Below are 12,398 nucleotides of genomic sequence, written 5' to 3' on the forward strand. Positions count from 1 at the left end.
CCCTCTGACCTCCCCTCGCGCCCCCCACTCACCCTGGCGCGGGGGCCGGGCCCCTCCTCCTTGGCCTCCGCCATGTTGAGCCCCCCCCCCACCCCCGCTGTCCCAGCCCGGGGCGAGGGGCCGGGGGTCACTCCCTCTCAGCCTTCCCCCCTTGTTTCAGGGGGTCGCCGGGGAGAGGGTCCGCGGGGTGCCGGGGCCGGCCCCGCGCCGTGCCGCGGTAGGAGGGGGCTGGCGCGGGGGCCCGGCGGCTCCTCGGGGCGGCGGGGGGGGGTCGGACCCGCCAGGCCGCGAGCCCTCTTAAAGCTGCAACGACAAGCCCAGCGCGGGGCCTTAGCGCGCATGCGCCGCGCGCCTGCGTACGGCCGCGCGTCCCCGCCTCCCGCCCCCCTAGGTTGTGGTGTCCCCCCCTCCGCGCAGGCGCACTGGGGCCTCCTCGGGGCCAGGCTTGGTGGCTCCCCCAGAGCGCCAGGCTCGGGAGTGGGCCGGGGCCGGGGTCGTGGAGCGGCCTAGTACCGGCACCCCGGGCGGGCGCGGGGTGGGAGGTGTGAGGCTCGGCCTGGCGTGTGTCAGGCCCAGGTGGGCTTCGACCAACCCCATGGCGGCCACAGGGCCCGTGGCCTCGTGGCATGGCCGCCAGGCCTGGTCTGAAGTGGTGGCTGGTGGCAGTGAGCAGGGCCTGGCTGCGCCTCACCTCGCCCCACGCCAGGCCAAGCAGCTCTGGCATCTCTGTCCATGGCACGGTGCTCCCACCTCAGCACTGCCAGGCCGCAGCAGCACCCGCCTCACACCGTGACGCCTCTGTGGCACGGCGCTCGTGCTGTTCTCCCAGGCATCCTTCTCATCCCCGGGATGCCCCGCCACCTTCCCAGCACCACCAGCGAGGCTGCCCTGGGAGATGGATGTGTTGGCAGGGGATAGACCAGGATTGTCACCGCTTCCCTTCAGGAACGCTCCAGAAGTTGACGTGTTGGACTCGCCGCCTTCCTGTCGAAGAGGGTATGTATTTGTTTATTCAACTGGATGCTCAGCACAGGACAAACCATCATCTAAATAAGTAATCACATTCCAAACCCAAGTGACCAGAGGGTTGGATGTGCCTTTCAGCCTGTTCACTCTTGGTTTGCACTGCCATGGAGTCGAGCCGAATCTACCGCCCAGGGGTTTCAAAGACCACGTGGAGCATTCACAGGGCATTTGATTTGTTCTTTTTATTAGAATCAGCCTAAGAATAGAGACTGATCTGGTTTTTGTTTGTGGTGCCTCTACTGTATCCCTCATGAATGAACCATTATGTATTTTTTTTTTCTAGTTAATTTAACATTTGTTGGTACAACTGTAAAACCGCCACGTTTTTAATGTTGGGATGGATGGTTTATATTTACCACATTTTTCCTCATCTGGTGTTGATCAAAAGCCCATATAGGGGTTGTTTCTATGGGCTCAGATCTTAAGCCCATGAAGATTTGCATACCAGTTTAACCTGAAATACCTGAAAGGTCATATTTCAGTTGCAAAAAGCGGTGTAACCTTTCAAGGTTAAAACCTAAATATTTAACACTTTGCAATGTCCCCAGTCATTTTCATGCTTTACAATAATTACCATGCTCAAAACCTCACCAAGACATAGGCTTATTAAGAAAAAATGTGAAACTATGCACAAGATACAGATTAATGCCTTTTTTATTGTGAACAATGTCAAACATTACCAGCACCCACAAGCAGTTGATAAGAACAATGTGTTCCCTTCTCCTTGCTACTTAAATAATCTTAACTGCTAATTAAAACTTTGTCTTAAAGAGAAATCTCCACTTCCTAGCTTTATCTGATTTGTAGAATTAAAGGGTGGTATTAAACAGCAGCTGTATTTCAATGGTGAATGAAATGATCCTTAAATAAACACTATCCTTCTGGCCCAAAATACATCATATTGGGATTCATATCAGAAATGCTGTCAGGTCCCTCCTTAGAAATGAGTGCATTCCAATGACAATGAATTAATGGAATAATTTTAGTAAGGTATGAATAATGCTTTTCATTTATACATTAACCCATATCCTCAAGTATAAAATAATTCTAGCCAATGAGTTGTTCTGTGAAATTTCTTTATTTGGGATGTCAAAAGATGTTATATGTAAAGTGAGTTTCATGTGAACTTTAATAGTTACTCAAAAATTACAGATTAAAACAATATTTTAATATTTTTAATGTTGTAATAATGAAATAATTTAATATTACTTGATATTTATATCAGTATTGGGTTTTGGAATAGCTAGAAACTCTAGTGTAGTCTAAATATAGGGCTGCCACATGTCAAGGTTCCCTCGGACACGTCCACTAGTGCCCTGAGCAGATGGCAGGACATGTGGATGTTGTGCATAAAAGGCCACTGTGCACACACAGCTCTCCCCAGAGCGTGTGTGTAACAGCACAGATGTGCTGTACATGTGCAGATCATCTGAGCGCTGAAAATGCACTTAGTTCTGAATGGGGTTTCCTAGGAAGGCAGAAAATGGAGAGAGAGAGAAAGAGAGAGAGAGAAAAAGAGCCAATAGCCCTCTCAGAATATAAATATTTATAAGTTACCTAAACAATTAGTAACAATGTTGAGAAATCCAAGTGTTCAGAACTCAGGAGGAAGACCTTAAAAGATGAGGTTGGTTTATGAATTAAGATCTGAAGGATAACAACCTTGGTTTTTTTTCTTTGTGACCTCTGGTTTCTGAGGCATTATAATGTGCTGCCTTTTCAGGCTGTAGTTTAGAAAGTGTGTGTGTTGGGGAGTTCTTTTCTTTGTTTCCTTTAATTAAAGATATATTTTCATGTAATACCAACTCCAAATGCTGGGGCATTCAAATACCCTGAGATTTCCAGTATCCTCACAAGACTTGACAGAACTGTTACAATTTCTTTGGGCTACACTGTAAATTTCCATAGTATTTTATAACATGAAAATTTTATGTGGTGTTTTCAAGCATGCTGGAATCACAGAACCCCAGAACATTAGGAGTTGGAAGGGACCTTGAAAAATCATCTAGTCCAACCAACCCCCTGCCAGAGCAGGATGGGAACATCTTTATTTCATCTCGTGGTTCTCATAAGTAAATTCAGGAGTTGGTGGAACTATTTGAACTTTCAACATGCAACTGAAAATGCTTTCAGACCACCAAGCAAAACACTTTGTTAGAAATAGATCCTGTCAGTAAAATAGATCATACTACAACCATGTGCTGTTGAAATCTAGGCCTGATGGAAGGTTTGCTTAAGCTGGACAGTGAGCATGGACCATTTAGAATTAGGACCAACCCTGGTGTGTTCTGTAGACCTCTCAGCCTCTTCTCTGAATAGGCTGTCTGAGCTGGAGCAGGATGTTTTACAGCTTAGAATCATACAATGGTTACAGTTGGAAAAGACCTTCAAGATCATCAAGTCCAACCATCTATCCAGCCCTACTAGGTCCAACACTAGCTTGTTCAGACCTGACTTACTTTTGACTCTAAATGGACTGTATATGTACTAACATGGCTAGAAAAGACACCACATAATATGTGGGTATTGTGGTGATGACTAGTGCAGAACAGGCCTAGATAAATTCCTGGATAAGACAGGGAAAAGATAAGATTGTTCCAGAGTATTGTTTTGGAATTGCTTTTTAATTTACCCCTGGAGTGCCCATAATAAGATCTGCCTCACAATTCTGTGTGAGACTATTCGTCTCTCAACCAGTGACATTTACAAAAGGAGCCACGAACCTCCTTTCACATGCAGGCTGCAGCTCAGTGAACTGGATGAATGGTCTTTCCACATACCCAGGGGCACGCAGGGCTGAATATAGATCACCCAGAAAACCTGGCAGCCATACATACATACTGGGATCCAGGCACGCCCTCCTCTCTTCCAGCTCAGGTTCTCTTCAGAGAATTGCAGGTGCTTACAGTGCTGCTGTGTGTTTGGGGCCAAGTAATAGCAACTAAGAATCGGTGAGCAGACAAACAGGACAGGCTTTGTAGGGTGGGCTAGGAAACATGGCTGCTGCATATGTTGTACACACATCTGGGGCCCAAGCACAGACTCAGAGGAACAATGGGGGATGTAGTGTATAGAAAATGGGACTTTAGGTGTAGCAGAGTCTTACCTCTCCTGTCTTCTGCAGGAAAGGTTGGCTCAGCTTAGGTGAGACCAGTGTAGCTGTACTGGCAAGTCACTCCTGTACAAACATGCTTTGTGCTAGGAACCATTTGCAATTGCCAGTGGAGTGCCCTGAGCAATATCTGCAGACTCAGGTCCCTCTGCAAATTTCACCTTTTGCTAGGGTGGCAGTTTGGCCTCCAGTGGACACCATGAGGTGGAGCTGTTGGGGCGAGTCTGGAGGAGATGCTCAGGAAGATGCTCAGAGGGCTGAAGCACCTCTGCTACGGAGGTGGTTGTGGTGTAAGATGGTCTGAGAGCAGGGACAGTGTGAGGAGAAAACTGAGGAACGGAACTTGGACACTTTATCCCCATCATTGTGAGGACTGAGACTGGCTGTGATGAGAGGCCAGTCCTACATGGAGTGTGGGGAGATGCACTGGATGGTGCAAAGGGGAGTGGGAACTCTAGCCTCCCAAAATCCTAATCCTCAGCACAACCAGCCTGGGTGCACAGGGAAGACTGTTGGGGAACGAGGTTGAACCTGGTCTAGGTGAGACTAACTGGAGCCTGGCTGCTTTATTACCTACTGTCCCCACGGGGAGCCTGGAGGCTCCTCCCTAGAAGAGCCATTGCAACAACTCTGGAGATGACCAGCCAGCAGCAGCCTTTTCTGTCCTGGAGCTGGACAGAGCTGCTGAAATCTATTACTTTGAGGTTCCCCCCTACTGCAAACACTTCCAAGGCAGGGCCATAACGATGGAAGCAAAAGCAGTGAATATTTCAATAGAAAAACAATCGCTCGTGGAGTCTCCTCTTGGTGCCGGAGCAGACGGAGGTCACAGGCAGTCCCAGGGGTGACAGCAAGGGGGGGTTATCTCCTGGCTCTGGAGCTGCTCTGGCTTTGTCCCCACAGCACACGGGGCTGGCTCGCCTGGTGGGATTTGCATTTCTCTGGCACTGGTGATGTCAGGAGCCTGCCTCTGCGAGGTCCCCCGGGGCTGTGAGGACAAAAGGGAGCAGGAGGCTTGGAAACAACAAAAATCAAGGAAAGACAGAAGCCAAGTTTTAAAAGCGACGTATTTGGCATGCTTAGTCATAGGTACACAAACGCAGGAGAGCTGGCAGAGGCCTATTTTCATCCTGAAACTCCCCCTCACGTCCCAGACTTGCTGGGCTGTGTTTGCTGTTGATTTAACATCCCCTTCCCCCACCACCCACAGATTTCTGAAGGAGAAGCCGTTGCAAAAGGGAAAAGAAAAAAAAAAAGAAGAAAAAAAAAAGAAGCAGTTGCCTTGCTCTGCCTGCAGGAGAAATGTCAGGAAGTGTCTGATGGTGGGTGGGATGAAAGGAGGAAGCTGAACTCTAAAGAGAATATTCTAGCTCTGCTTGTGAAGACAAATCCCCCTCTGTATTGTGCTTGATAATAACATCCACGAGCAGGTCTTTCTGTGTGTGTAGTCACTTGTGCACCTCTGAGGGCTTTATTTGTACACACTGATACAGGGGGCTTGCTAACAGGATGCTTGCAAAGGGTTAAAGGGAGCTTGCTAACAAGATGCTTGCGAAGGGGGGGGTTGCTAACAGGATGAAGTGCCATAGTGGTTATGTCAGAGGTGACCTTGCATAAACAGTGTCTGCTTTGAACACGTTTCTAGTGTAGTTGGTCTGGAGTGATTTGTGTGCTTAAAAGCAGACCCAAGACTGATAAGGAGGAAGCATCCCAAGGATAATTGTGCCCATCTGGAACAATCACAACTCTGCATGTGCCAGCAGGAGGAGGTGAAAAGTTCAACCTGATGAAGACTCTGACCCTTCATCGCTGAGACCCCCCAACAGCCACCACCAGGAGACAGTTGCACAGGCACAACTGGGAGGAGTTTATGGAAATGATATGCTGGGACTGATTTTAATACGAAGCAGGGACAGGTTATGCATATGTATATAGGTGTCTTCTGTTATACCATGAATATGTACCGTTCTACTGTGTATAACTAAGGTGAATTGCCCTGTTTGGCGTGCAGGTCTGTGGTGGAGCGATGCCCCATGCGCCCAGCGCCGAATAAACATCCCTGATTCATAACTGTGAGGTGAGAAGGCAGCTTCCATGCATCCACACTGCATTGTCCACAGCGCTCCATAAGCTGGAGAGAGAAAAGATGCAGACAGCTCGGAAGAAATACAAGCAGCATCAATAATTGACAGTTTCTTCTTTGTAATGGGAACAATCCAGTATTAATTATGAAGTTAATTTTGGTGTGCACGGGTTTGTGAGTGTATAGGAAATTTGGACCAGGATTTAAGTTCAGTGCAATCATGCTTTTACTCTAATTACAATAATTATAAATCTATTCTGTATCTTCTTTTTAAGTCTAAATAACACAGCCTTTTGTTTCCAAACATGGGTTTTTGCACACCCAACATGGCAGTTCTCACATCCCCACAGCCAGCCTGGTTAGGAAAGGGAATCAGTTCCATTCAGTAACCCTACTGAACCACAAAAATAAGCCCAGAACGTAGGGAATAAGTACACTGGGTGTCTGAAATCACAGGCTCACCTGTGATGAAGGAGGTTAATCGCCTTCATCGTGAGATACTTAACAGACAGTGGCCCAGACGTGCAAACGGATCTGGCCTTTCACCCCAGCCCTGTAGTGCGGGCGGCTGGTGCTGCCATGTGCGTGACGCGACATCTTTTACTCTGCCGCCTTAACAGCTGCCCGCAGCCCGTCCGCCCCTCGCTGCTCCTGCAGAGCCGCGGACGCTCGTCCCCGGTGCCGGGGGCTGTGGCGTGGGAAGGGCTGTGGCCGCCGCACGGGACGGAGCTGTGGCCTCCCGCGGCTGCGCCTGCACAGGCCACGCCCCCCCCCCCCCACCACGCCCCCTCCACAGACCACGCCCCGTCTAGACCACGCCCCGCCCGGGACACGCCTTCTCAAGGCCACGTCCCTTCCCTCCCGCAAGTCATGTGCCCGGCCAAGATGGCGGCGCTCAGGGCGGCGGCGCTCTGCCTGTCCCTCTCCCTGTGCCTGAGCTGTGCGGCCGCCGCCGTCCCCCTGGTTATCTGGCACGGCATGGGTGAGCGGGGACCGGCGGCGGGGCTGGGCACGGGGCCCGGTACCGGCTCTGCGGGCGGAGCGGCGGGGCTTGGCTTGGCAGGCCCGCGCCCCCGGGGCTGCTCTGAGGCGGGGGCCGGTGTCCCTCGGCTCCTCCTTCCTGCGGGCTCAGCGCCGCTCGGGCCGGTCTGTGTGGAGGGGAGGCAGGGTGAGGGCCCGGGCCAGGCCGTGACGGCGCGTCGCGCTGTTCCCTCCCGCAGGAGACAGCTGCTGCAACCCGCAGAGCATGGGCTACGTTAAAAAACTCGTGGAGAGGAAGATCCCGGGGGTGTACGTCCTGTCCCTGAAGATCGGGAGCAACCTGATCCAGGTGAGCGGCTCCGCGGGGCGCGGATGCGGCGGTTGGGTCGTTTAGCGCCGCCTGTGATTAACAGGATTCCACAGGGGTTCGTGCTGGGCTTTCCCAGCTCGTCTCTTCGGGAAGTAAACAGCTTTGGCAGGTAGAAACCAATCAAAGTGGTGAGGGGCTGGAACAGGCTGCCCAGAGAGGTAGTGGATTCCCTGTCCCTGGGGGTGTTCAAGGCCAGGTTGGATGGGGCCCTGGGTAGCCTTGTGTAGCTCCAGGCCTGGAGGTTGGTGGCCCTGCCTGTGGCAGGGGGGTTGGAGCTCTGTGATCCTTGGGGTCCCTTCCAACCCAGAGCATTCTATGATTCTATGAAAGTCCAGCTAACAAACCCCAGATCCCCGGTCTAAATGGGATTAATAGGCAGATCCACTGGTCTGAGCTGGGAACTACTTCCCCCAGGTAGTGTGGGGGCACGTGGTGACTTGCTGAGCTGAAGCAGAGCTTTATCCCAGCCCATCCTTTTCCATTTCCAGCCGTTCAGACACCTTTAGGGCAACGTCCTTCTCCTTAGCAGGATATTCTTCCACACAGTCTGACTCTGGCTGTCGGGAGGTTTAGGGAAGTGCCACCGTTGGGTGTGAGATGGGTTTGCCAGGCAGAGCAGGAACACAGCCCTGGTGCAGGGAAGTCTCAGCACCAGAGTCTCGTTTCTGGCCTGGTGTGGAAGTGCAGGTCCCCTTTCAGCAGCAGAGCTGTTAGCAGTCTGTGTGCAGAGCGTGAAAGAGCGTCACCCGCCCTAAAGGCACCCGTTGTGTGTTCTCATCTGGCTGATCCATCAGGATATGGAGAACAGCTTCTTCATGAACGTGAACGATCAAGTGCGAGAGGTGTGCAGCCAGCTTGCAGAGGACCCTCACCTGAAAGGAGGCTACAACGCAATGGGCTTCTCCCAGGGAGGGCAGTTCCTGTAAGTCTCCACTTCCATTCCCAGCCATTTCTGGTGGGGTTTGGGGTCTGATTTAAATCTCTCTTGAAGTACCAAGCAGATGGTAGCTTGGTACCATCATGTAAAGCTTGGTAAAGCTACCCTCTACCTTCATAAAGGTAGGAGTGCTCCAAAGAAGGTAAGAACATGTTTGCCTGTAGCTCTCCTCTACCAGGAGGGGTTAATTCTCTTGGCAATCCTTTTACCTAACCTGAGAGTGTATGTGAACCAGCACTGGTGGCCCTCAGAGCCACAGCTCAGCCCCTCCATGTCTCTCCACAGGCGGGCAGTGGCCCAGAGGTGTCCCTCTCCTCCCATGCTCAATTTGATCTCCGTTGGGGGACAGCACCAAGGTAGTGTCCTCTTCAGCTACCTCACCTCCTAACCTCCATGAAGGGGGGGGGACACGACACAGACTCTTGTTGGCAGGAGGAGTGATTTCTTCTTTGTTGTCCTCTTCCTAAACTCCATTATGAGTTAAATCATCCCTTTGTTCTGCCTGATCCTGGTGCTCTGCTTTGCCAACACATCCTCATCTCTCCTGGTCTTAACTGGCAATGAGAAGGGACCCCTGCGAGCAGACAGCTTACTGTCCACATAGAGTTCTTCTGTGCTTTGGAAGCTCTGGGGATTAGGTGTTTTGGGAGAAGCAGTTTCTAACTGCAGAGCAAAGCCTCTGTGAAACTCCACCTTCAGGGTCACGAGGCTGTCCTACAGTCAGGATCTGGAAGGTTCAAGCCCTGAGGAAAGGGAAGGGCATTTTGCAGTGGATTAAGAGCCAGCGTGGAGTGGAATCGAAGGGCTGCACAGCTCAGCGTGGCTGGCAATGAATTTCACTCACTCTCTGGAGCTTCCACAGCCTGAGTCTGCTGCTTTGTGGTGTAGTGGGAGGGCTTGTAGCCCCCAGGAATACGCCAGGCGAGCTGGACAGTGTTGTGCACACCCCCATTCTCCTGCAATACCTCAGCTCAAGCACACACCCATTACCTGTGTGTGGAGCGGTGCCCAGGGGCAGGAGGGCTGTCTAATGAGATAGCAGGATTAAAGGCCGCCTGATTCCCTGGGTAATTCTTGCTGCTGCTCCCTAAGAGGGTGGTTCTTTACCAGCCAGAGGGATTAAGGGATTTGAGCCTGGCTCCCTGGGTGGTTACACATGTCTCCATGCCCAGGTGTGTACGGCTTTCCACGCTGTCCCGGCGAGAGCTCCCACATCTGTGACTGGATCCGAAAGACGCTGGATCTGGGTGCCTACACACAGGCTGTCCAGGAGCAGTGAGTATCCTCCTCAGGGCTGCAGCACCACAGGCCAGGCCCACGTGAGCAGCTCTGTGTTTCTGACCCCAGCTTTGGTTTCTCCCTTCTGCAGCTTGGTACAAGCAGAGTACTGGCACAACCCTCTGAAGGAGGAGGACTACAGGAAAAACAGCATCTTTCTGGCTGACATAAATCAGGAGAGGGTAAGGACCTGGTTGATGATTAAATGCTAGCAGGGGGGCAGGAACTTTAGCAGGGAGTTCCTTTGTTAGCTCTCCTTGGCCGTAGTTTTGCTGGAGCTGAAGGGGAGCAGTCTTTTGCCCTGCATCCCAGGAGCATATGAGGTGTTTCCACTGGTAGGTTTACAAATGAGCTGTGTCTGTGGCTGGGCAGTGCCCATGTCCCTATGCTCTTCTGGAGTGCCCTTTAACAAGCTGATTCCCCTCCTGTTCCTCTGCTCCCTTCAGAGACTGGAAGGCTGCAATGAGGTCCCCCCACAGCCTTCTCTTCTCCAGGCTGAACCAGCCCAGCTCCCTCAGCCTCTCTCTGTAGGGGGGCTGCTCCAGCCCTCTGAGCATCTCTGTGGCTCCTCTGACCCCTCTCCACCAGTCCCACATCTTTCTTGTACTGGGGCCCCAGCTCTGGACACAGGACTCCAGCTGGGGCCTCAGGAGGGCAGAGCAGAGAGGGACAATCCCCTCCCTGTCCCTGCTGCCACCCCTCTGCTGATGGAGCCCAGGATCCCATCGCCCTTCCAAGCTGCAAGAGCCACTACTGGCTCATGTTAAGTTTCTCATCCACCAGCACCTGCAGGGCTGCTCTCCAGGAGCTCCTCTCCCAGTCTGTTTATGTGTCTGGGATCCCTCCAGCCCAAGCACAAGGCCTGGCCCTTTGAGTGTTGAACCTCATCACCCAGGGCCCACCTTCCAAGCCTGCCAAGATCCCTCTGGATGGCTTCCTTTCCTTCTCTTGTGCCAGCCACACCACCCAGCTCAGTGTTGTCCACAGTCCAGGGTTTCCTTTGCAGGAGCAGGGTGAGATGGGGCAGACAGTCTCCCCGACCTGTCTCCATGGTCTGTCCTGTGACATGGAGCTGTTCTTGTCACTCTCATCCAGGGTGTCAATGAGACCTACAAGAAAAACCTGATGGCACTGAAAAAGTTTGTGATGGTGAAATTCCTCAACGACACCATGGTCGACCCCCCGATCTCTGAGGTGAGGTGGGCAGGGTGGGTGCTGCTTTTGGGTGGTGGGTGGGTTAGTTCCTGCTTGCTTGTTCCTCCTTTGGTGGGGAAGAGCCACCCCAGCACAAACACACGGGCCTGGTGCTGAGGAGGGTGCAGCCCGTCTCTGGCAGGAGTTGGGAAGGGCCTGCTGATCTCCTGGAGGCCCTTCAGCAACTGCTTCCTCTGCTTTCTTCTGGCAGTGGTTTGGGTTCTACAAAAGTGGCCAAGCCAAGGAGACCGTCCCGCTGCAGGAAACCTCACTGTACACAGAGGTACGTCCTGGGGCCTCTGTGGTCCTCACTGTGTAGCATCCCTGGGACCCCCTAAGCCCTGCAGCTCTGTGGTGGTCACAGTCTCTGCTGTTGCTGGGGCACAGCCTTGTTAGGGGAGGGGTTCCACTCTGAGCCAGGTCCAGCGATGGGAATTACAGTGATGGTCTCACGCCTGGCCCAGGATCCCCTTCAGCACGTGTGTAATGAGCTCTGCTCCTTTGCAGAGCCTTGTGAGGTGGGTGCCTAAACATGGGGAAGAGTTACCTCTGTCCCAGGCACATCCCAAGCACCTTTCCCCGCTCCATGGGAAGCTGTGCAGAGCAGAGCTGGAGCCCACTCTACCCTGCCAGCAGCTTCTGCTGCAGCAGTGGGCTCTGGCCATGGGTCAGCACCTTGCTGCACCAGGTCCCCTAGATACACACACCCCCCCCAAAAGCTACAGGCTCGCTTCTCTCTCTGCAGGATCGCCTGGGGCTGCAGGAGATGGACAAAGCAGGAAAACTGGTGTTCCTGGGGGTGGAAGGGGATCACCTGCACTTCTCAGAGGAGTGGTTTGACACCGCTCTCCTCCCCTTCCTGCAGTGAAGCTGAGGGGAGACACTGGGGTGGGGGTGGGAGGGGGGGGTCCTACTACTGTACTTACGGCAGCTGCTACCCTGCAACAAGGGCACTTTCTGCATAGAAAATCCTGCGGGGATGGGGAAGGGGAAGGGGGTTCAGCTGGGCAGCTCCAGTCTGCAGGGGTGGAACTTCCTATGCTGCAGTAGGATGGGGCTGGATGTCACTGGGCTCCCAGTACAAGGGGGACACTGAGCCTTGCACTAACCTCAGTGTCTCCTTCAGTTCTGGGGGGCTGCGTGAGGCAAGGGGGGGCTGCACCAGAGGGGTGTCAGCCCTGGTGCCCAGGTCCTCGCAGGACACAGCAGCAGTATTAACTGAACTCACTAGTGCATCTCAGAGGGAGCACAGGCAGATTGACTAATGGCTGGATGCAGGGGAAAGGCAACAGCCACTCCTTCCTGAGTGGGAAAAGGGGGCGTGCAGGGATGTGGGGAAAAAGGAGGGGGTGCAGGGATGTGGGGAAAAAGGAGGAGGGGGTGCAGGGATGTGGGTATTAACAGCTTGAACAGTTTT

At 52.9% G+C, this 12,398-nt stretch overlaps 2 protein-coding genes across 2 annotated transcripts in view; one reads left to right on the top strand and one right to left on the bottom strand.

The window, feature by feature from the left end:
- Positions 1–74, bottom strand: part of ZMYM4 (zinc finger MYM-type containing 4) — a gene marked incomplete at its 5' end in the record, with an annotated part of 42,452 nt that extends 42,378 nt beyond the window's left edge. The window contains one exon of the mRNA XM_084274431.1: positions 33–74. Within this exon, the coding sequence (XP_084130557.1) occupies positions 33–74 (42 nt within the window). The remainder of the gene's footprint in view (positions 1–32) is intronic.
- Positions 75–7,091: 7,017 nt separating this feature from the next.
- Positions 7,092–11,861, top strand: PPT1 (palmitoyl-protein thioesterase 1; the record flags this gene model as incomplete). The annotated part of the gene is made up of 9 exons (XM_084274069.1): positions 7,092–7,203; positions 7,442–7,551; positions 8,367–8,494; positions 8,795–8,865; positions 9,682–9,784; positions 9,879–9,969; positions 10,883–10,981; positions 11,193–11,264; positions 11,727–11,861. 9 exons carry the CDS (start codon positions 7,092–7,094, stop codon positions 11,847–11,849), a joined length of 909 nt encoding a protein of 302 aa, XP_084130195.1. The 3' UTR covers positions 11,850–11,861.
- Positions 11,862–12,398: the final 537 nt, after the last annotated feature.

Source organism: Gallinula chloropus, assembly GCF_964237585.1.
Source record: "Gallinula chloropus genome assembly, chromosome: 22".
NCBI lineage: Eukaryota > Metazoa > Chordata > Aves > Gruiformes > Rallidae > Gallinula > Gallinula chloropus.